This window comes from Silurus aristotelis (genome assembly GCF_946808225.1).
Source record: "Silurus aristotelis genome assembly, chromosome: 18".
Taxonomy (NCBI): domain Eukaryota; kingdom Metazoa; phylum Chordata; class Actinopteri; order Siluriformes; family Siluridae; genus Silurus; species Silurus aristotelis.
This window is the reverse complement of record NC_139591.1, coordinates 23,941,947-23,965,154: the sequence shown is the minus strand read 5'-3', so window position 1 is coordinate 23,965,154 and position 23,208 is coordinate 23,941,947. Positions and strand designations below refer to the sequence as shown.

Here is a 23,208-nt window from a genome sequence, read left to right as displayed (position 1 = left end):
CAGACTGCTCTCTCAGACGGCTTTCTCAGACGGCTTCCTCAGACGGCTTTCTCAGACTGCATTCTCAGACGGCTTTCTCAGACGGCTTTCTCAGACGTCTTCTCAGACGTCTCTTGGGGGTAGTGCTCATATGGAGAGGAGAATGTGGATAATAACTGGAGATGTTGTTGCCTCCGTATCTGTTAATTCATTCTGATAATAGATCGCTACTCTCACTCCTGATTTCCCGTGTTTTAAACTGGGAAGAAACAGTGGAGTAAAGCAGAACCAAGCGCTTCCTGTCTTCACTACAGCACCATGAAACCTTCAGAAAGTGGATCTTTATGGAAGTAAGGAGGTGGAGGAGGAGGTTCTTCTTTGAAGAGGACGCTTCTGGTTCTGATTGTGTTGTTGGATGTTTTGTTAGTCCGACATGCCAAATTTAACAGGATACACAAATCACTTACAATATTATTTGTTTAATGAAAGGAACTGGCAGCGCTGTGGAGGTTTTTTTGTGCATATTAGGAAATTGTTAAGAATGAGCTGACATGAAGAACAGAATCCGGTCCCGGTGTGTGTTTGTGGTGACTCCGCATACACATATTTGGAAAAGTGATGCACACACGCAGCCGGTGTCATTTAATACGGACGATGGAAGCAAGCTGTGCTCCATGAAACATCAGTCTGGAGAACAGTCACATTTATGTGGCGAAGAAAGCCAGCAGGGAAAAAAACTACAGAGTCAGGATTTAATGCAGCAGGAGCAGTGAGAACCTGTTAGTGCTCATGCTGGAGATTCCCTTTGTGGTAGTGTTCCATGGAGAAAGGAATAAATCTCAAAACGATGTCTCCTTAAAGTTTTTTTTGTAAATAGACGCTTTCTGGAATTACCTTCGTTATTATCTTTAAATATCTCATTCTGCTGTTTGAGATGAGAAATGTAGCCAGAAGAGAAAACTTCACCATGTGTGTTTGTTCAGCGCTCTGAATGTTCTAAAGGCGTGTGTGTGTGTGTGTGTGTGTGTGTGTGTGTTTCCAGCATGTGGGCTGTGACAACATCTTGGGCTCGGACGCCAGAGAGGACATGTGCCGTGTGTGTGGAGGAGACGGCAGCACGTGTGAGACCATTAAAGGCCTGTTCAATGACTCGTTACCCAGAGGAGGTCAGTGTTCACCAACACCAGCTCTCAGGAAACCATCACACCAGCAAAAAAACTGTGTACCTGCTAGCCAAACGCCACTGATTAGCCAAGACTAACTCCTCTCCCCGAGCACACACGTGATGTCATAACCATTTCCAAGCCGTGAGTTATAAGGCAGATTAGCGGGGTGGGCTGGCTGGAGCTCAGAACCGCTGCTCAGGTTCGGCCCCAACCCCTATAAGGCCGTTTAGTCTGAAAAATACAGCGTGCAGAAAACGGTCATGCGTAGAGATCTCCTCTGAGCCAGGATGTGGAATGAAAGGAGTAAAGAGAGAGAGAGAGCGAGAGAGAGAGAGTGAAGGAGTGAAAGAGAGTACTCCTCCGATCCCCCTCAGACCGAGTGCTCCACACTCCTGCCAAACGCGACAAGTTTTTAATCGCTTTCCGCAGCAGACGTTCCTGCTGAAGCGAGTGCAGAGTGCACGAGTCAGCGCTGTTTCTTTGGCTCCGACTCCTGACACGCGTCCAGAACGCCGCGCTCGCCAAACTCCACATTTTTCATGTCTTTTTTCTCCGATGCTCCGTCACTCGGTGATAAAGCGTATGTTTTTGGTCGAGCAACAAGTTGTCAAAATAGAAGCAGTAACACAATATACACCATTATTAACTGCATCGCACACCGAGATTATTAACTCTCATCGCACATCTCGTATCGCTCACATGAAGGTGAAGATGAGGATGAAGATGTGGATCAGAGGCTAAGCGGTGTCTCTATACACACCAGAACATTTTCTCCATTTAGGGTATAGATTGTAAATCTTCTGAGAGAGAGAGAGAGAGAGAAAGAGAGAGAGAGAGAGAGAGAGAGAGAGAGAGAGAGAATCTTCCCCTGCTGTAAATCCTTCTCACTTTATTATCCTGCTGAACTCTTACCCTTTTTTTCATCTCTCTCCATTTACACAATAAAGAAAAGTTACTGCTGAATCCTGGATCCTGATTGGTCAGAAGGTGGTGATTAGTTCTCCAAAACAGCAGCTCTGACAGTAGTGCAGGTTTATATTCATACTCTCGCTCTATGTTCTCATTTCCATAGTAACGTCTCCTTTTCAGCTGATCCTTTCTGTAAGGGGAAAATAGATCATTTTTACTGTATATGTCTTAGAAGGAGTCTCCAGTGTCAGCACTTAATCAGGAAACCAAACTGTAATTATTGCCTAATTAGTACCTTGTAAATCATCTAAATTCAAGAGTTATATTTGGATTAATTTGTTTGTAATTAATTGGATTAATTTGTTTGTAATCTTGTGTATCAGTGTAGATTTATTCATTGCTGGAGACTCAAAGCACTGCTGTATGTCGCTCTGGATGAGGGCGTCTGCTAAATGCTGTAAATCATCAGCTCTTGAGGAACCCGTTTTTGCTCAGAGGGTTCTCAAAATCTTTCTACTTTCTTTTAGAAAATACCCCAGTAGACCCCTAGTAGATGTTTAGAACCTACTGTATATAATCTAAAAAAAATTAAACAGTCATCCTGATATGGTGAATGGGTTCTTCAGTTAGTTCCACTAGGAGAATCCTTCTGGAGGTTGAGTTGAAAGTGGGAGGTTAAGATCTCCATCACTCAGTAAAATATTAATAATTATTAATCATAATAGAATTTTAATAATGTATAATGTGTAAATATATATATATAATTTTTTTTTTTTTTTTTTTTTTTTTTTAGGATATATGGAAGTGGTCCAGATTCCTAAAGGTTCTGTCCACATTGAGATCCAGGAGGTGGCCATGTCGAAGAACTACATTGGTGAGTGTTCTGTTGGCTTCTAGTGCACAACATCACTGTATGGAGATGTCACTTCCTCAAACGCTGTACTAAGTGAGGAACAGAGGGTTCTGTGAAATGGTGTATATACACACACACACACACACACACACACACACACACACACACACACACACACACACACACACTCTGGCAGTGGTCCTGTTCTACTGGCCGAAGTCCCTGCAGGTGTAAATGTGAAGGACAGACAGCGTCTCTTTTTTTCCCCATGGCTGCAGGATGAATGGAGTCTTTTACTTCAACAGATTCGTCATTTGATTAAAACAATCGACTCAAAGTCCAATGAATGCTGTTTGGAGGACAAACGTTCATGCAGCCGGGGGTCTGACAGGTTGTTGGGTTCAGTTGTGCATGTGGGTGTCGTCAGAGCTTTATTTCAGAACCTGTACAATGGGCTTTAGAACTTTAAACACACCTGAGAGGGAGATCATGTTCTCCTGAACCTTTGTTTTAACCAAAACCACTTTCATCTAAATAACAATAAATAACAATAAAAATCTAAATGGTTTTTAGAGAATCTTTTTCAAAACGAGAACATTTATCCACTTAAAGGAACCTATTTTCTAATCGGATGTTAGAAGTCTAAGGTGAGTCTGATATCCTGACAGGTTTAAGGATTTATATAAAGAGCCTTCTTAGGACTACACTAGGACCTACAAAACTTCTTACAATGAATCTCTGAATCTTTAAAGGAACTTCTTATAAACTAGAAAGTTCATTTGTCTGTTTTAAATTACAGCCTTTATGGATTTATTCAAATAAAATGTTACACACTAAATGGTTCTTCAGCTTGTCCCTCTAGAGGAGCCTTTATTCATCTTAATAGACTTTAGCCTTTTAACATCCAAACAAAATACTTTCTGTTTCAGAACGGCTTCCAAGTAGAACCAAATTTAATTCATTCTAAATTGTTCTTTGAACTACAACAGACAACCAGATGAGTAAGACATTAGAACCCATTAGAACCCTTACATAGAACACTTAGAGGAACTCTTACCCTCTCAGAAGAAAACTCCATCCAGCACCTTCTCCACAGTGCTCTCCGGTTTGTCTCAGTAGAGCTTCTGTAGATGTTCTTTTGGCTTTGGCTGTTATTGGTTTAGGCTCTGGGTTGCTGATCAGAAGGTCTGTGGGCTTGAACCCCCGGGATCTACCAAGCTGCCACTCTTGAGGCACTTGAGCAAGGCCCCTAACCCTCTGTATCATGGCTGACCCTGCACTCTGACCACAGCTTCCTAACATCTTTGGGATATGCAAAGCAATAACCATTTCCCTGAGGGATCAATAAAGTATTCTAAATAAAAATAAAATAAATAAAATGTAAATATTTGCATGCAATAACCTTATTGGCTGTTGTGTTTAATGATGCAATAACACTTTCTGCTTGTTAACTCCTGTTTTAAAGCTCCCCTGGTCTTAAAGCTCCCCTGGTTTCTTAAAAGAACATGCAAAACATCTGCAGCAATCGTCTTCCTGCTCCACGTGCTTAAATGAATGATCCTATAATCATTTTACTATAAACAATACTTTTTAAATAAAAGTTAAAAGTAGAACAGTGAAAATTGTGTCCAACTTTCTGCAGTAAAGTTGCAGCTGATTTACGAGTGTAGCTCATCTCCAACTCTTCTATCTGTCATGATCCAGTCCAGCAGCGCTGATCACTTAAAGTGAGTTCTCCTTTTCTTCCAGTTTTGCTTGCGTCAGCAGCGAGAGCTCGTAAAACTATCGTAACTAAAAAAGATCTCCTTTTTAAATGGAGTGACAGGCACAGGACCAAAATGAGTCGTAATACAGACGAGAGCGAGGAGAGTAAGGAACCTCTGGAATGCTCATGGGCAATGTAGCTTCATCTTAATCAGGACAGGAGTGAAAATCTGGAGATGTGTGTTGTTCCTGGAGACTAGACTCTTGCTTTGACGACGGTGCTGGACCAGTTCTAAGATTGGGGTGGGGGTTTCTCCAGAACTATACCTGAGCATCTTTTCCCTTCACACTCTCTTTGTGATGTTTTCTTCACCTTCTGTGTGGAAATCAGTGCTGATGTCTAAACAGCGTATTGACCCGCAGCGCTGCTATCCTGCTGACAGGATGAAGAACAGACCAAGGATCCAACAGTGAACTCACACACATCAGCACTCAGTACTCAGCACTTAGTCACTACTGCAATGTGGCAGCGGGTGCGAGAGACACCAAGCAGAGGAGAGCGGAAGGGTCTCCAAACAGTGACTGAGCATGGGCAGATGCAGAGAGAAAGGAGTACCAGTCCATGAAGGCGCTCGGACAGGCACATAGGATAGACAGGCCGATCCCCGAGTGAGACGGGAGGACGCCAAGGAAAGACTGGCCGATCCCCGAGTGAGACGGGCGTACAACGAGGAAAGACAGGCCGATCCTTGTGTGAGACGGGCAGATGCAGAGGAAAGACTGGCCGATCCCCGAGTAAGACGGGTGGACGCAGAGGAAAGACAGGCCGATCCCTGAGTAAAATGGGCGGATGCCGAGGAAAGACAGGCCGATCCCTGAGTGAGACAGGTGTACAACAAGGAAAGGTGTCCAGAACTGTAAGAGTGTGGGTGAGCCCCGGTGTGAGTACTGGAAAGGAAAGTTCCAGGGCCAAACTGAAAGTAGAATAAAGAAGCTCTACTTGGTGAACTATTGCCTGAACTATTTCTGATTCTGACTCAATAGTTTAGAGACTCAGGTCCTCACAGTGCCTGCTATGGGTTTGTATGGATTTCAGTTTCAGAGTTCCTGTGCAGTTCCTCTCCAATCAGAGTTACATAACGTGTGAAGGGTAAAAACTGCACACTTTGAGTCTATCAGGGACCTGTCTGTCTGGGACCTGGCTATCTTAGACCTGTCTTTCTCAGAACTGTCTGTCTGGGACCTGTTTATCGGGGACCAGTTTGTCTGGGATTCATCTGTCTGGGACATGTCTATCTCAGAACTGTCTGGGAACTGTCTATCACAGGCCTGTATGCCTGGAATCTGTCTATGTCGGACTTGTCTATCACAGACCTGTCTGTCTAGGATCTATCTGTCTAAGATCTGTCAATCACAGCCCTGTCTATCTAGGACCTGTCTATCATGAGCCTGTCAGCCTGGGACCTGTCTATCGGGGACCTGTGTATCACAGATATGTCTGTCTGGGATATGTCTGTCTGTGTTTTAACCCATCGTCTTTTCCTTTAACTCTCACACAGCTTTAAAATCAGAGGGAAATGATTATTACATCAATGGTGCATGGACCATAGACTGGCCTCGCAAGTTTGACGTTGCAGGAACGGCATTCCACTACAAGAGACCCACAGATGAGGTGGAGTCTCTGGAGGCTCTCGGGGCCACCACAGAGAACCTGGTGATTATGGTATGCAGTTTATAAGAGTTAATCGGATGAAGTATGTACAGTAACATCAGCAATAATAATAATGATAAATGCAGGGGTCTAAAACTTATTTACAAATCAGAGCTGGAAAGTTCTTGATCCTGATCCGAAGCGATGATGTAGTGAAGTTTTCAGTTTGAGAAACGTGTTTATGTAACTTGTATGGGGAGAGTCTACTTGCTTTAAGTAAAACTATGTGGTGTGTGTGTGTGTGTGTGTGTGTGTGTGTGTGTGTGTGTGTGTGTGTGTGTGTGTGTGTGTGAGAGAGACGATACAGGGATGATTTTTCGCACACACATACACAAACAGCATGTTTCAGTATGTGTGTGTATGTGTGTTGTATTTTTTTTTTGGTATTTAGTATTTCGGTCCAGACAAAAAAAAAAGTGAGAAGTAGAAGCTTTCAGCATGAAACACACACACTCTGCATTCTACACACTAATGTGTGTGTGTGTGTGTGTGTGTTTAACCAGACAGAGGTTTTCTGTGCACACACACATATATAGCTGTTAAAACCACGAGCTTGAGTTCAAGTGAGGTTTGTGCACAGATGTGGACTTTATTTAGAGAGAGAGCCAGACAATTTCAAACAGAGAGCGTTTAAAACACCTCCTCACACCGCCCTCTGTGTGTGTGTGTGTGTGTGTGTGTGTGTGTGTGTGTGTGTGTGTGTGTGTGTGTGTGTGTGTGTGTTTAGTTCTAACAAACAACCAGTAAACACACACAAATTCCTCCAGTCTGTGGTTTCTGTAGTGACACAAAGCAGATTTTATTATTTTGTATATATTTTATATTGTTTATATTCCCACCACAGTGATGATGATGATGATGATGATGAAACACTTAAGCAGTGACTTGAGAGGTGGAGTAGTGTGGGTGGAGTGGTAGAATGAGGTGTTTGGGGAAGGAGTGGTTATGTGGGTGGGGTGTTTGGGGGTGGTGTGGTTGTGTGGGTGGGGTGTTTGGGGGTGGTGTGGTTGTGTGGGTGGGGTGTTTGGGGGAGGAGTGGTTGTGTGGGTGGGGTGTTTGGGGGAGGAGTGGTTGTGTGGGTGGGGTGTTTGGGGGTGGTGTGGTTGTGTGGGTGGGGTGTTTGGGGGAGGAGTGGTTGTGTGAGTGGGGTGTCTGGGGGTGGTGTGGTTGTGTGGGTGGGGTGTTTGGGGGAGGAGTGGTTGTGTGAGTGGGGTGTTTGGGGGTGGTGTGGTTGTGTGGGTGGGGTCTTTGGGGGAGGAGTGGTTGTGTGGGTGGGGTGTTTGGGGGAGGAGTGGTTGTGTAAGTGGGATGTTTGGGGGTGGTGTGGTTGTGTGGGTGGGGTGTCTGGGGGTGGTGTATTGGTAAATTTTTAATGTTTATGAAGTGAGTGAGTTCCTGTTGTCAATCACATTATAGCAGCTATAAACACCCCCCCCTATCTCTCTCTCTCTCTCTCTCTCTCTCTCTCTCTCTCTCTCTCTCTCTCTCTCTCTCTCTCTCTCTTTTACAGTTAATAAGACTATGTGCTTTATTCTGTTAGTCAGAAACCCATATAGAATGTAAACTCCTCTGTCCTGAAGATAGAACACAGCTTCCTGTTACAGAGCACTGATACTGGAGACTCCTTCCATTAGTGTTAAATAAATACACAGTTTCTCTCTGCAAACTTCACTGTTGCACATGAATATAAAGCGCAGTACCATCAGAGCTGAGAACTCATCACCACCTCCTGACTCAGGAGTGTACACACAGGGAAGTGTGTGTTTATGGGAAGTGTAGTGTAAAGTGTTTAGGCTGATCTCAGACCTGTGCTGATATGGAAAATTTGTTTGCAGGTTCTACTGCAGGAACAGAACCCAGGAATCAGGTACAAGTTTAATGTTCCGATCCCGCGCACGGGCAGCGGAGACAATGACGTGGGCTTCACCTGGCAACATCTACCCTGGTCTGAGTGTTCAGCCACCTGTGCAGGAGGTGACACACACACACACACACACACACACACACACACACACACACACACACATACACAGAGGTGCATTGTTTACCTGTTCACCTGCAACTTGAAATTGAAACCCTGACCTCCTGGAGAATCAAGAACTGGGGGGAATGCAGGGGGCGTGGCTACTGCTCAAGCTGCTGCTGAGTCTGTTCCAGAGAGCAGTGCTGGGGTCAGTGCTGTGGAGCAGCAGGCAGGAGGCATCAGTGATGCTCAACCTGCATGTATAAGAGACACTGGAGCACGGTATAGCTGAAGAAGGGCTCAGGAGAGAAACCCAGAGCAGTGATGTGATGGAGAGAAATCGAGGTGGAGCCACACTGGTGGACAGTAAAAATGTAACAACAGAGGACAATAATGTGGAAATAGAAGACATGGGGTCAGCGGCAGGAGATACTGTTAATAATCAGATGAAAAATAACAGCAGGTGAAGCAGCACAGCTAAAGAGAACAGGCAGGATCCTGGAGAATGCTGTTAATGCAAAGAAGAGTAATAAAATGCTTGGAGAGAACATTAGAAGAGTTGCAGAAGAAGCCAGTATAGACGGTGAACCTGATTTGGAGGTAATAGAAATGGACATGGATGATGAAGAAGATGCTACACAGAAAAGTAGATAGCGAATATGAGGAGGAGGAGACGGAGAACATCGTTGTTGCTGCAAAGAAAAAAAACACCGGAACCCCCTCAACAAACACACTAGATAATATCAATAACTTTCTAGAGGCTTTTGGAGAATCTGTGGAAGTATCTGACTACTTTCCAGATCCAGACAAATTTCGTGTATCTACAGCAAAAAAATAACGGCACTTTGGCGCAACTAAGCAAAAAAAGCAGCTTTCGCTTATGAAAAATGGCAACAAGGCAAAGAAAAGGAAAAAAAAAGAATGACTCTTAGAAAAAAGAAACAAAAAAACTAATAAAAACTGACTAGATCACGTCACAAGGATTGTTTCTCTCTCTTACTATAGGCGTCCTCATCTGCTCTTCTTCCTCTTTCATCTTCTCTACATGGATAAGTTAAGAGTCTGCACTTTAAACATTAATGGGGGAGGGATAGAAAGAAACAGGCTGGGGAATGGGGGATGAGGTGGAAGAACAACTCTTCTTTAGGTCAAATTTCAGTGCTGGAGAAACAAATTTTAATTTCAAAACCCATCAGCAAAAGCACTGAGGCAGAGCAGAGCAGAGCAGAGAAGAACAGAGCAGAGCAGAGCAGAGAAGAACAGAGCAGAACAGAGCTGAGCAGAGCAGAACAGAGCAGAGCAGAACAGAGAAGAGCAGAACAGAGCTGAGCAGAGCAGAACAGAGCAGAGCAGAACAGAGCTGAGCAGAGCAGAACAGAGCTGAGCAGAGCAGAACAGAGCTGAGCAGAGCAGAACAGAGCAGAACAGAGCAGAGCAGAGCAGAACAGAGCAGAGCAGAGCAGAGCAGAACAGAGCAGAGCAGAAAAGAGCAGAGCAGAACAGAGCTGAGCAGAACAGAGCAGAGCAGAACAGAGCAGAACAGAGCAGAACAGAGCAGAGCAGAACAGAGCAGAGCAGAACAGAGCAGAGCAGAGCAGAACAGAGCTGAGCAGAGCAGAACAGAGCAGAGCAGAACAGAGCAGAGCAGAACAGAGCAGAGCATAACAGAGCAGAGCAGAACAGAGCATAACAGAGCAGAGCAGAGCTGAGCAGAGCAGAACAGAGCAGAGCAGAACAGAGCAGAGCATAACAGAGCAGAGCATAACAGAACAGAGCAGAGCAGAACAGAGCAGAACAGAGCAGAACAGAGCAGAGCAGAACAGAGCAGAACAGAGCAGAACGGAGCAGAGCGGAACAGAGCGGAACAGAACAGAGCAGAGCAGAGCAGAACAGAACAGAGCAGAACAGAGCAGAACAGAGCAGAACAGAACGGAGCAGAGCGGAACAGAGCGGAACAGAACAGAGCTGAACAGAACAGAACAGAACAGAACAGAGCAGAGCGGAACAGAGCAGAGCAGAGCGGAACAGAGCGGAACAGAACAGAGCTGAACAGAACAGAGCAGAGCAGAGCGACTACATAACAATGTAGTCATGGGTGGAGACTGGAACTGCACTATAGATCCTACAGAGGACAGGAACGCAGAAGAACCACACATCCAATCTTCTGTAGTTTTAAATGAAATAATTAAAACATGGATTTATAGATCCATGGAGAGAAAAGAACCAATGAGTAAAACAATACACATGAATAAAACCAACATCAGATAGAGTTTATATTACAGAAACCGACAGAAACATTTTAAAGTCTTATTTATCTACAGAAATGTCGCCACTGTGGGAAGAATAAAGGAATATCTGATCTTATTTATTCCAGTGGTTTTTCAGATCACCACATAGTCACAATAGATTTTATTTTATCTGTCAATGCAAAGCCCAGATCTTACTGGAGCTTAAACTTAAACCTGCTACAGAAGCAACATTTGGTGGAAGGTTGGAAAAGCACAAATTAAAACGTGTTGCCAGCAACACACACAAATGCAATAATAAAAGGCAGTGTTGAAGAATTAGAGAGGAAGATAAGAAGCCTAGAAAATAAAATACTGGCTAAAATCGAAAGGGGAAAAAACTGTTTAGAAACAAAGAAGGCACTAAGCTCTTATCTCCATGAGCAGGCCAAGGGAGCCCTCGTCAGACCACACATCTCAAACATCAAAGACATCGATGCCCCAAACTCCTACTTCTTCAGCCTGAAACGGAAAATCTGATGACACAATCAAATGCTGCACCAAAACGTTGTGATGGCAGCGTGACTACGTCACCTCAAGAAATGAAAATGTGAACGTTTTCTTGCAAGTCAGTGGCGAGGAAAAGAAACTACAAAACGCCTGGAAAAATTACAGTGGGATAAAACAGGCCTTAAATACCTGAGAATCTACCGAGGAGAAAAGGAATACATTCAAAACAACTGGGAGGGACTGGTGGAGAAGGTGTCTAATGGACTTGGGTCCTGCCCCAGATATCCTACAGGGGAGGGTGCTGGTCGCCAACAATTTGGTTGCCTCGATGCTGTGGCACAAGTTCACAGCCCTCAAAGCACCAGAAACAATAGTCAGAGAGATTCAGAGGAGGATAGTGGATTTGTTCTGGAATGGAGCACCTGTCCTTTACCTAAAAATAAACAGAACAGGAAACCAGCCATGCTACTGCGTGAATCAAGAACCCTGGTTCAGCAACCCACTGATTCCTGCAAGGATTCTGAGTTTGGGGAGCTTTCGTCAGCTCCTTCAAAGAGCCGGACTTACAAAGCTTAGAGACCTGAGGACTGGAGAAACATGGAAATCTAACACCACATTTGGGGAACAGACAAAAATCCAATCCCACCAACTGCTGCAGGGAATGCTGGGAGAGCTGATCCTAGCGCTGGCTCTGGAATTTAAGGAGGCACGAGAACGGGGTTCTGGAGAGGACTGGCAACACTCCCCCCCTCTATCCATCTTTTCAGCCACTGAGCAACCAGAAGTGAATGGAGAAATACTATCCTTCAAGATGCCTCACCTGATGGACTTCTGTGGAGAAGCTGATCTGCAGTGGAGGATCATACACATGGCCGTGGCCACAAACCATCGCTACAACATGCCCACTGTGTGGGAGGGAGGAGACGTTAGACCACCTCTTTTTGAGATGTGAGAGGTTAGAGCTAATTTAGTTTAGCACATTAAGAGAATGGATAGTGAGGTTTGACCAAATCCTAACAGAAAACTAGTATAAAAAGAAAAGATATGCATAATGAACTTTCTAATAGGCCAATAGGGCTACAGGGCTCACGTGTTTTTTCACGTGATAAAAATTAATGTTTTGAAATAAAGGGCACTTAAAAGTCAAGTCTCTCTCTCTCTCTCTCTCTCTCTCTCTCTCTCTCTCTCTCTCTCCTTCTCTCTCTCTCTCTCTCTCTCTCCTTCTCTCTCTCTCTCTCCTTCTCTCTCTCTCTCTCTCTCTCTCTCCTTCTCTCTCCTTCTCTCTCTCTCTCTCCTTCTCTCTCTCTCTCTCCTTCTCTCTCCTTCTCTCTCTCTCTCTCTCTCTCATGGTGCTGGATTTGGCATTCAGCAGGTTGAACTTGAGCTTTTTGTATTTTTCCTCCGGAGGTTCTGGTTCTGCAGGCTGCAGCACTGATGGTTCGGTCGGTGGTGTGTGGTGCACACAGAGCAGCTTTGGCTCGGCGTCTCACCGCACTGATCTCGCCATCAAGAGCCAAAAAAAAGAAGGGCCTCTCTGTAAAAGTCATTCAGAAACACACTCACTTAAAAAACCCCGCCATTTACACACCTAGAAATACCGCTGAGGGGAACAGTATACGTCTGAGGGCTCAGTCGGTGTTTTCAGCGCTTCCACACTGACGTTCACGTGACGCTTGATCGAGTCGTGACAGAATTCAGGGCGAAAAGATGGATACAGATCTGATGTGAATGTGATTTCACGTTTTACATGAACACAATCAACAAGGACTAGAAGATCATTTCACTGCCACACTTACGTTATTATTTCCTTCACTTTACATCCAGTGCAACTGTAAACCCTGAAGAACCTTTTCATCTTTATTATTACTTTATTTCTCTACAGGGTTTTATAGTTTTTCATATTTGTTTATCACCGACACACCGTGCAACTCATCACATATAGCAAAAAAAGATCATTCTGAATATTTCACTGTGTTTGCAGGCTCTCAGAAGCAGGAAGTGGTCTGCAAAAGGCAGGATGATAACTCACTGGTCCAGAACAGCTACTGTGACCCTGATGGAAAACCACCGGAGAACCAGAGACCCTGCAGTACGGAACCGTGTCCACCTGAGTGAGTACTGGAGGAATTCGCTTAGAAAGAAATTCATCCTGTGGTCAGTTTGGAATTCTACTGAGATCTTTCGCATGCTGGTCTCCAGATTCAGCAGAACACAACCACTGCTTATCTATAATAATAATAATAATAATAATAATAATAATAATAATAATAATAATAATTCTGCCATTCCAGCTTGTGACTAATTGCAGAGTTCAGAACGATTCCCTCCTTTCCTGCTTTTGCACTAAACACAGTTCCAGCAACCTCCAGGTTCCTCAGAGAACCTCAGACCAAACTCCACATCTCTGACAGCTCTGTGTTCTTGTCCTAACCTTCTCAGGAATTACAAATTGTGATGTTTAATTTAATTATAAATCATTAACCAGGTTTAATTAATAATAGTGTTTAATCCGGATCATCTCAGTTCTGAAAGTCCAGTACAGATTTTATCTGTGGTTTTGTGAGCGTTAATGAAGAGCCTTCAGATCTTCCACAGGGTTCTTGAGGAGGCCTTCTTTAAACTCTTATATCCATTCACTCAGACACTTTGGAGAGCTGTAAAATAAGGAGGTCTAAACTGTACCTAGATGAAGGTTCTAGATCTGAGATGATTGATGATGTGTGCTTTAGGTGGTTTATCGGTGACTGGTCAGACTGCAGTAAGTCATGTGATGGAGGGACGAGGATGCGCACGGTTCTCTGTATCCGGAAAATCAGCCCTGTGGATGAGGAGAACCTGGAGGACGTTCACTGCCTGACACACCGACCAATGGAACACGAGAGCTGCAACAATCAGTCCTGTCCTCCACAGTGGGTTCCTCTGGATTGGTCTGAGGTGAGAACGTCAGGTTGGGTTTCTTCTCCAGAGGAGAAACAGAATATAAATGCATTACAATCCAAATATAATCCACACGCAGTCCAGCTTTAGTTCACATGTAGTCCAGTCCGTGCACCGTCCATCACACGCCGTCCACACGCTGTCCACACACACCGTCCACCACACGCCGTCCACACACGCCGTCCACACACGCCGTCCACACACGCCGTCCACACACGCCGTCCACATGCTGTCCACACGCTGTCCACACACGCCGTCCACATGCCGTCCACCACACGCCGTCCACACACGCCATCCACACGCCGTCTACACACACCGTCCACCACACGCCGTCCACCACACGCTGTCCACGCACACCGTCCACACACGCCGTCCACACGCTGTCCACACACACCATCCACCACACGCTGTCCACACACGCCGTCCACATGCTGTCCACATGCCGTCCACACGCCGTCCACACACACGGTCCACCACACGGTCCACCACACGCCCTCCACACGCCGTCCACACACGTCGTCCACACACACCGTCCACCACACGCCGTCCACACACCGTCCACACACACCGTCCACCACACGCCGTCCACACGCCGTCCACCACACGCTGTCCACCACACGCCGTCCACACACCATAATAAGAAAAGCTGTAAAGATTCTATTGATTAAAAATGCCTTGTTTTTCTCTGTGTGTGTGTGTGTGTGTGTGTGTGTGTGTGTGTGTGTGTGTGTGTGTGTGTGTGTGTGTAGTGCACTCCAAAGTGTGGCCACGGGTTTAAACACCGCATCGTGTTGTGTAAGAGCAGTGATCAGAGTAAAACGTTTCCCCCGGTGCTGTGTTCGGAGCTCATCAAGCCCCCGGTAAGGATCCGCTGCAGTCTTGGTCGCTGTCCTCCTCCACGCTGGATCCCTGGAGAGTGGGGGCAGGTACGCACATGGGGCTATGTTCTAATACCTATCCCCATCCACCACTCATACCAGTCTCTCTCTCTCTCTCTCTCTCTCTCTCGTACTGTGACCCTGAGTGTGTGTGTGTGTGTGTGTGTGTGTGTGTTTTTGGTTACTGAGCAACGGCTCGTTTTTTCCGTTGGCTCACAGTGAGGAGGCAACTGGAAAAATCAGAAGTCGTCTCTAATCTTTGTCCACATCCTCTCATCCACTCACCCTCTCATCCACTCATCCTCTCATACACTCATCCCCTCACCCACTCATCCCTCATCCACTCGTCCTCTCATCCCCTCAACACTCATCCATTCACCCTCTCATCCTCTCATCCACTCATCCTCTTACCCCCTCATCCATTCACCCCCTCATCCTCTCACCCCCTCAACACTCATCCTCTCACCCTTTCACCCACTCATCCCCTCCTCCCCTCACCCACTCATCCTCTCACCCTTTTATCCACTCATCCCTTCACCCATTCATCCTCTCATCCACTCATCCTCTCATCCCCTCATCCACTCACCCACTCATCCACTCACCCACTCATACTCTCATCCACTTATCCCCTCACCCACTCATCCTCTCATCCACTCACCACTCATCCATTCACCCTCTCATCCACTCATCCTCTTACCCCCTTATCCATTCACCCTCTCATCCTCTCACCTCCTCAACACTCATCCTCTCACCCTTTCACCCACTCATCCTCTCATCCCCTCATCCCCTCACCCACTCATCCTCTCACCCTTTTATCCCCTCACCCACTCATCCTCTTATCCACTCATCCTCATAATTAATAAAGTTCATAAAGCCTTCAGAGTTTACAAGCAGGCTGCCTATAGGACTAGCAGTGTTTACAGTTACAAATTCTGTGTTGTGTTTGTGTGTGTGTGTGTGTGTGTGTGTGTGTGTGTGTGTGTGTGTGTGTGTGTGTAGTGTTCAGCACAGTGTGGTTTGGGACAGCAGATGCGGACAGTGCAGTGTTTGTCCTACACCGGACAGCCGTCTAGCGATTGCCCTGAGACTCTGCGTCCCAGCACGTTACAGCCGTGTGAGAGTAAATGTGATGCCACACCAATCGCTAATGGTGACGGTGAGTATCAAGATCTTCTACAATGACCATCACATTACTTTATAATAAAACCAGAGCAAAATGATGAAGTATTTCATTTAGTCCATCTGGTTTTCCTTTGAGCTTCTTCAGGAGACCAGAAAACAAATGCTTTTTATCCATTTAACCTACAATATAAATGATAAAGGTTTAAATAATTAAATAAAATAAAGTTGATTGCTGTTTCCACACGTGTAGAACACTAGAACTATTAACAGTCTGAGAACCTTTTATAGAAACCCCTTTAATAAACATGCACAGTTCTGATTCCAGTCTCATCTTTCATTTGCATACAGGAGCTCTGATTGGCTGTTGTGGTTTATGATGTAATAACACTTCCAGTCTGTTAGATAGATTAGATCAGATCTGGATTCTAATCACATTTAGAGTTAAATTGGTTAAATTCGCTTTCATGAAAAGCAGTGAAGGAAACTTTACATGTTCTTTCGAGGAGAGCTTTTGATGGTGATATGGCAGTTCAGGTTCTCAGATCCATAAGAGTGAGAAAAGAGAGAGAGGCAGGTGAGGGAACAAGTGTTTATAGGTGTTCAGTGGAGTTTATTTCTGATTAAACCCAGAACACACAAACATCAGGAAGATCAGAACTGTCCTAGAGATATGTGCAGTCCAAGCTGAGATCAGGTGGACTCAAGTGGAGAATAAAGCTGAGCCCAACAGTACTAAGAGTACTTTGGAGTGCAGCACGTCCCCGGGGAGAAGGCGTTGGAGATTTATAGGAGCTGGTAATTACTATCTGAGCTGCAGCATACATTAGAGAGGAAGAGTCTGAGTAGAACATTCCTGAGTGCGGCGGGATGAGAAATGGACTCCTGCCCATGCTGTGATTACTGTCTGGATTCCAACACACCTGAAATATAAACCTTAATCTGACGACTGGCAAACATTCATCTCCTGCAGAGGCCGAGCGCTTCAGGCTCTTCTCAAACCAGTTCATCTGAAACACTCCATGTCTTCTCACACACACCAACACACACACACCAACACACACCAGCACAAACAAACACACACCAACTCGCACAACACACACACTAAACTCTCTCTGACAGAAGGTGTATCACTCCCACATTGTTCGCTGCAACACAACACTGTTCCCTCTGACTCCGCCCTTCATTTACACTTGACCACGCCCACTACTACAGTAAATATATAAGTAAATAAATGAGTTAAACAGAGACATGTTCGTTCTGTCATTTTGTCCTTTAGAGATTTTAACAGAGCAACTGTGTGTGTGTGTGTGTGTGTGTGTGTGTGTGTGTGTGTGTGTGTGTGTGTGTGTGTGTGTGTGTGTGTGTGTGTGTGTGTGTGTGTATAGCCTATCGGAGTGTGTGTCAGCTGAATGTGGAATAGGGCAGAACGCTTCTTCCTGGGTCTGTGTTACTCTTCACCCTGCAACAGCTGGCAAAAGTCCAAACTTCTGTAAGCAATGACTTTAATCTTCATCCTCCACTAATCCTCCTCTTCTTCTGTTTAGAGTGTAAAGATGTAAACAAGGTGGCGTACTGCCCGCTGGTGCTGAAGTTCAAATTCTGCAGCCGCGCCTACTTTAGACAGATGTGCTGCAAAACCTGCCAAGGACACTGATGATCCTGCAGAGAGACGAGAGCGAGAGAGCGAGAGAGAGAGAGCGAGAGAGACAACGACCACGTGGGTTGGAGGACAAACCTGCTTCCTCTTTCTCTCTCTTTCATACACACACACACACACACACACACACACACACACACACACACACACACACACACCCCACCCACACTCATGCCTGAGATGTTTTTCAGCCCTGTGGAACCCATACCACTGATCAGCAGCATGCTGACACCTTTTACTTTTATTTTCACTTCTGTGAAGTGGGAACTTAAAAATATGGCCATTATTGTTATTTTATTATAATAATAATAATTATTATTATTGTTATTATCGTTATTAATGTCTGTCTGTCTGTCTGTCTGTCTGTCTGTCTGTCTGTCTGTCTGTCGTTAATCCAAAGTGCTGGACACATCATATGCAGAAGCGGCACCGCTAAAGAGCTTATAACTGTGTAATAATACCCCAGAGTTTTCACACACACACACACACACACACACACACACACACACACACACACACACACACACACACACACACAGTAAATTTTACTAATATAATCCCATGTTTAAATGTTTCTGAAACTGACAGAAGTGGACAAAATAAAAGAAACGACTGGCCGGTTTATGTTCATCGTATAACAGTGGGCGTGTCTTTAACACCAGGTCTAGACTCAAAGCTACAAACTTCAAAATAATCATTTCCAGTTAGCGTCTGTTAGCGTCTGTTAGCCATTTTATCAATCTAGCGTTAATGTTGTAGATTATATACACAGATTTGTTGTAAATTCTATCCGAAGAAAAACTGCTGCGAGATGAAACGGAGTTTCCTGCATTATCCATACGGAGTTAAAGCTCATTCAGATTAACTCAGACGCCTCAGATGAATTGTGTGCCGAAGTGAATCACTTAAGCGAGTCGACTCGAAGATCTTCTGCATGAAGGTCATTTTTTAATCAAACTGAATTCAGTCGTGTGGAGTTTCGGTTATTATGTCCACATCCTGTAGTTCAACTCGCAAGACATTACGGATCAGTAACTCCACACGGCTTCACTAGAACCTCAACTCCATAATCACACAATCATGTTTACTAGTTGGATTTTGGTTCTGGAGCTCAGCAAGGTAACGAGGAAACCCTGGTGCTGTTCAGACTCCAGATGTTCCAGCTGTGGTGCCACCTTTTTAATTGGATTTGATTAAAAGTCACATGACCAAATATTCCGATGTTGTGGTTTGTGTCCCCTGAATGAGGCCTGAAAATCACATCAGAAAGTAAAGCAGCACTGAACATCACCAGATATGACTCCAGCACCATCAGCTCCATCGAGGAACCTACAGAAAGCCGTTCCGGTTTTTTTTATAAAGATTGTTGAACTCCTTGATATTCTTTGTACTGTTTGAAATGCCTGGGGTCTGAAAGACTTTGTGCTGTAATAAGAGAAGATATGAACTCATTTGTAGCAGGAAAACTCAAAATGTGATCTCCACCTGCTCCATGATGGAGAGGAAGGTTGATGGAGAAGATGGCACATGGTGTCTGCTGCTCATGTCTCCTTTATTATACATGTTTGTAGGGAGATGACGGAGCTCCGTTCTTTTGTTCTCTCATTCCACACAACTGTTTAACAGGGTTGTGTTCCCTCCTCCTTATTCTTCTCACCTTCTCAAGATGAAGCCTTGATTCCTGCAGATCCTTTCAGTCTTCTGGTGCTAATAAGAGATTCATTTCTCACCAACCGTCAAAGGAGGACGATTATGGGATTTTTTTACAGTCAGTGTTTGTTGTTTGTTTACCTCACACACTAATGACGACGAGTCGTACGACAGGTTCCAGAGTCATCTGAACTCCGCCCTCCAAACACTCATCACCCAAAAGAGAAAGGTCGAGGAGAAACAGGACCAGGCCCAGTTCAATGATCTAACACACTTTTTGCTGCTGCTACTCTTTTGTAGCCACTGATGCAACGTCAGAACAGTTCTGTCTTTTTTTAATGTTTAAACCAGGACTTTTACTCGAGTGAACATTGAGCAGCCAGACACCAAAAATCCTGAGACTTGAACCAAATGTTTACTGGGTAAAAAAACCAAAAGAATCAGAGGAAAAAATCTGAAGCGGTTCCTCTCTCCATCATCGCTGTGAACTCGTGTCTCTGACCTGAATGTCACATCACGTATCCTCTACCATACAACTGAGCATTCGTGTAGTTTCTTTTTTTTTTTTGTGAAAAATTGCTTGTATTTTATATTCAGTGTTAAATGTTGGTACACTGTTACGGATTTTTGGATTGTAAATTATATGCTAATTTATTTCCACGTCTCACTTGTCGTACGTTTCACGGCATGCGAACTGTAAACAACAGAAAAAAACAAGGCAGTGAAATTTATTCCATTCACCTTTTTGTTGATGTAGGAATGAGCTTGAATCTCCAGGAGCATCATCGCGTTCGTGCTTTAAATGCTGGTGTGGTGCGAGTGGCCCGTGTGTGAACATCTGTATGCATGTTCTGGTGTTCAGGTGTTGTGTGTGTCAAAGAGAATGTCCTAAAAAAAAAAAAAAAAGAAATACCAGTTTACAAAAGATAAAGAATCAATAATCCCACAGTAAGCGTAACAGTCTGAGTCTTTGGCTTGTACACTATTATTGGTGAATCGTACAGTATGTAATGACTCCCGAATAAAGGCAATGTTAAAGGGTTTGGCTGCAATGAAGATGTTCTTTCTCTAAATGTTGTGGCTGCAAGGCTTGATCATGTCTACCAAAGATCATGTTCTCCAGAGTCTGTGACTGCAAGACATTATGTCCTACAGAGATTATGTCCTAAATCATTCAAATCCCCAAAGATCTCATCATCCTCCAGAGATGAAAAGAAAGACACATAGTTACTCATCATATCTCCTCTATAATTGTGTTCTTCAGAGTCAGAAGGTGTGACTGTAACCAGGAAACTCATTATTGTTTCATTAAGAAGTCTGTTGTAGTTACCAAATTTTCACTGATGGAGATTTGAGTCTTTAAGTGTTTTCCATCCACAGTTATCTCACCGCTCTTCAAGCTGAACATGGGGATCATCCTCAGTATCATCAGAGAGCTTCCAAGTGATGACAGGAAGGTCTGGAGAACAGAAAGGAATCAGGATTGCTGGTATTTCAGAAACGTGTAACTCTACAGACAGAGAGAGAGAGAGAGAGAGAGAGAGAGAGAGAGAGAGAGAGAGAGAGAGAGAGAGAGAGAGAGAGAGAAAGGATTTTAGCTCCATAAGTCCAGTCTGAGGTACGAGAGAAGGTCATGTGGTCTGCAGGACTTTAACAATACATCAGGTAAAACATTATTTTGATGAAAGAGATAAAGTGAGAATCTTCACATGAATGCATCAGAGAGGAAATATATACGAGGGGGTATCAAAAAGTTTCAAGACTAGTTTTGTAACACACCAACAGATGGCAGCACAAGGCTGCATGCGCAGTCACAGGGAGCACCAACTTTCATGTCAGTGTGATAAAAGACATCCTGTGTTCATCCAGAGCCGTGCAACTGGCGCTATTCTGACCACGTGCGCACCCTGTCACTGAGCTCCTCACACGTGAAACAACATGAGGTCACTTCTGCACTCACCCTACTCTCCAGATTTGGCTTCTGCGGACTTTGCCCTCTTCCCTGAAGATGAAGATCAGCTTAAAGGTCAATAAATCAAATTCAAGAAGGAACAATGAAAAGAATAAAAATTATATAAATGGAAGCATAAAGAAGGTGAGAGGGTTCACGACGCTGCAGCAGTTGGCCTTCAACTGTCATCCGTGATTCCTATGTTTACACGTCGACTCTCCAGCGCAGCCACAATAAAGACGGAGAGAGAGACCTGAGGGACTGGGCCTGAAACCACTCCTCTCTTTATCTCTCTGTAAACTCTAGCCATGCGTTTAGACGTCAGAGGGAATAACGAGGCTATGTAAGGCGTCCTGGCCTGCCTTTGGCCTTAGCAGTGTTTTGAGGAAAAGCCTCACAAAAATGAGAGACATGTTAGCTATCTCTGCTACAGCTTTGTAAACAGATGTCAACAGATTAGCTGTTGTAAACTCAGCGCCGGACGGGACGTCGGTGTCCCTAATCGACATCAAAACACATGCGGGGAGATTTTCAGGCTGCGATGAGATGCTCCAGAAAACAGATGCCATCAAACAGGTTTAGATATGGCTTGTGTTCTGCACTCAAGCTGATGTTTATCTCTAAAGTCATGCAGAGGAACAAAGGACACATTCACTCGAGACGCTGTGAAAACAACGTGGAAAAAAAAAAGTCTGCTTTCGTGAAAAAACTGTCGGGGGACAAACCTTTACACTTTTATTTACAACAACTGGAAAAATGAGATGTTCTGGATTCTCGCTGTGTTTCTTTGATTAGTCAGTAAGGACATGTCTCCATGGGGTTACAGTGCCAACACATTGCTTAAACACAACACACATCCATGCCCAGAACACAAACCATCCAAATGTGCTGTCTGTGCAGCCAAACTGGAATCTGCACGAAGATCTCACCCTAAAAGCATGAACTCCACACTGCCAAGAGCTTCACGCTGGCGTTCAGTCTGTTGTGGCTGCAACTGCAAACCGAACACCAGCATTATTTAGCAACACTGGAGTTTAGACTGAGGAGAGCATTCAGAAACATCAACACACTCACACCTGCTGAGAGATGCCAGGAGAAGCCTGGTGCAGTGTTTTATAGTAACAGGCTCAGGGTCCAGGTTTTAGGTAGAGTTTGTGTTGACCTTCATGGCTGATATCCATCCTGAGATGATCAGTGAGGGAATCATAACACTCTTTACAAAAGGATCAGGTATTGATGCTTCACCAGAATTCATACAACAAATCCGAAATGACCCTCATATTCACACGCTTGTGCAAGAAAACACCCAACAGATAACCACAGTCAACTCCACAAAGCCTAGTTATCATCAGCAGTAAAGGAGCTTCAGCATGAGGTTGAAACCCTGCTGCCATTTCAGCATGAGGCTGAAACCCTGCTGCCATTTCAACAGCATGAGGCTGAAACCCTGCTGCCCCTCTAACAAAAGAGTAAAACCCATGAAGTTCTGAATTAGTTGTGAACTTGAGCTTCTGGAATTAGAAGTGTGAAAAGGTCTTCAGACTGTGCTATTTATTGGATCAGTGGTTCCTATATGTAGTGTACACTTTGTGAATCAGGACGTTGATGTTTCCAGGCCTTGAGGACCTGAACACAGCAACACCACTTAAGTGTATCACACATGGTTCTGATAAGTGATGGATAGGAACTGTGAGTGCCTGAGCTGAGAAGATCCTCCTCTTTAAACACCATCATTACAGAGAACGACGGCAACTTCAGGTAATCTGGTAGAACTGAAAATTCAAAGCGAGAGATCGAACATGTGCTGGATTTTATTCCGACCCTCAGGCCAGATGGTAATCAAGGAACTTAAGAGGAACCTCTCATCAAATCGTTGCTTACCCTCAGACATCCAGACCCACACACACAGAGATACACACACACATATACACACACACACACACACACACACACACACACACACACACACACACAAAACCCATGGTTGGATTCA

General features: G+C 44.6%; 1 protein-coding gene across 1 annotated transcript in view; it reads left to right on the top strand.

Annotated features, from left to right (window-relative positions):
* adamts6 (ADAM metallopeptidase with thrombospondin type 1 motif, 6) overlaps positions 1-20,304 on the top strand; it is a 65,357-nt gene extending 45,053 nt beyond the window's left edge. Inside the window, exons 16-24 of the mRNA XM_083567478.1 lie at positions 1,022-1,145; positions 2,848-2,928; positions 6,171-6,334; positions 8,158-8,296; positions 13,002-13,131; positions 13,750-13,954; positions 14,707-14,883; positions 15,835-15,991; positions 17,502-20,304. Of these exons, the coding sequence (XP_083423604.1) occupies positions 1,022-1,145; positions 2,848-2,928; positions 6,171-6,334; positions 8,158-8,296; positions 13,002-13,131; positions 13,750-13,954; positions 14,707-14,883; positions 15,835-15,991; positions 17,502-17,611 (1,287 nt within the window). The 3' untranslated portion in view covers positions 17,612-20,304. The remainder of the gene's footprint in view (positions 1-1,021; positions 1,146-2,847; positions 2,929-6,170; positions 6,335-8,157; positions 8,297-13,001; positions 13,132-13,749; positions 13,955-14,706; positions 14,884-15,834; positions 15,992-17,501) is intronic.
* The last annotated feature ends 2,904 nt before the right edge of the window (positions 20,305-23,208 follow it).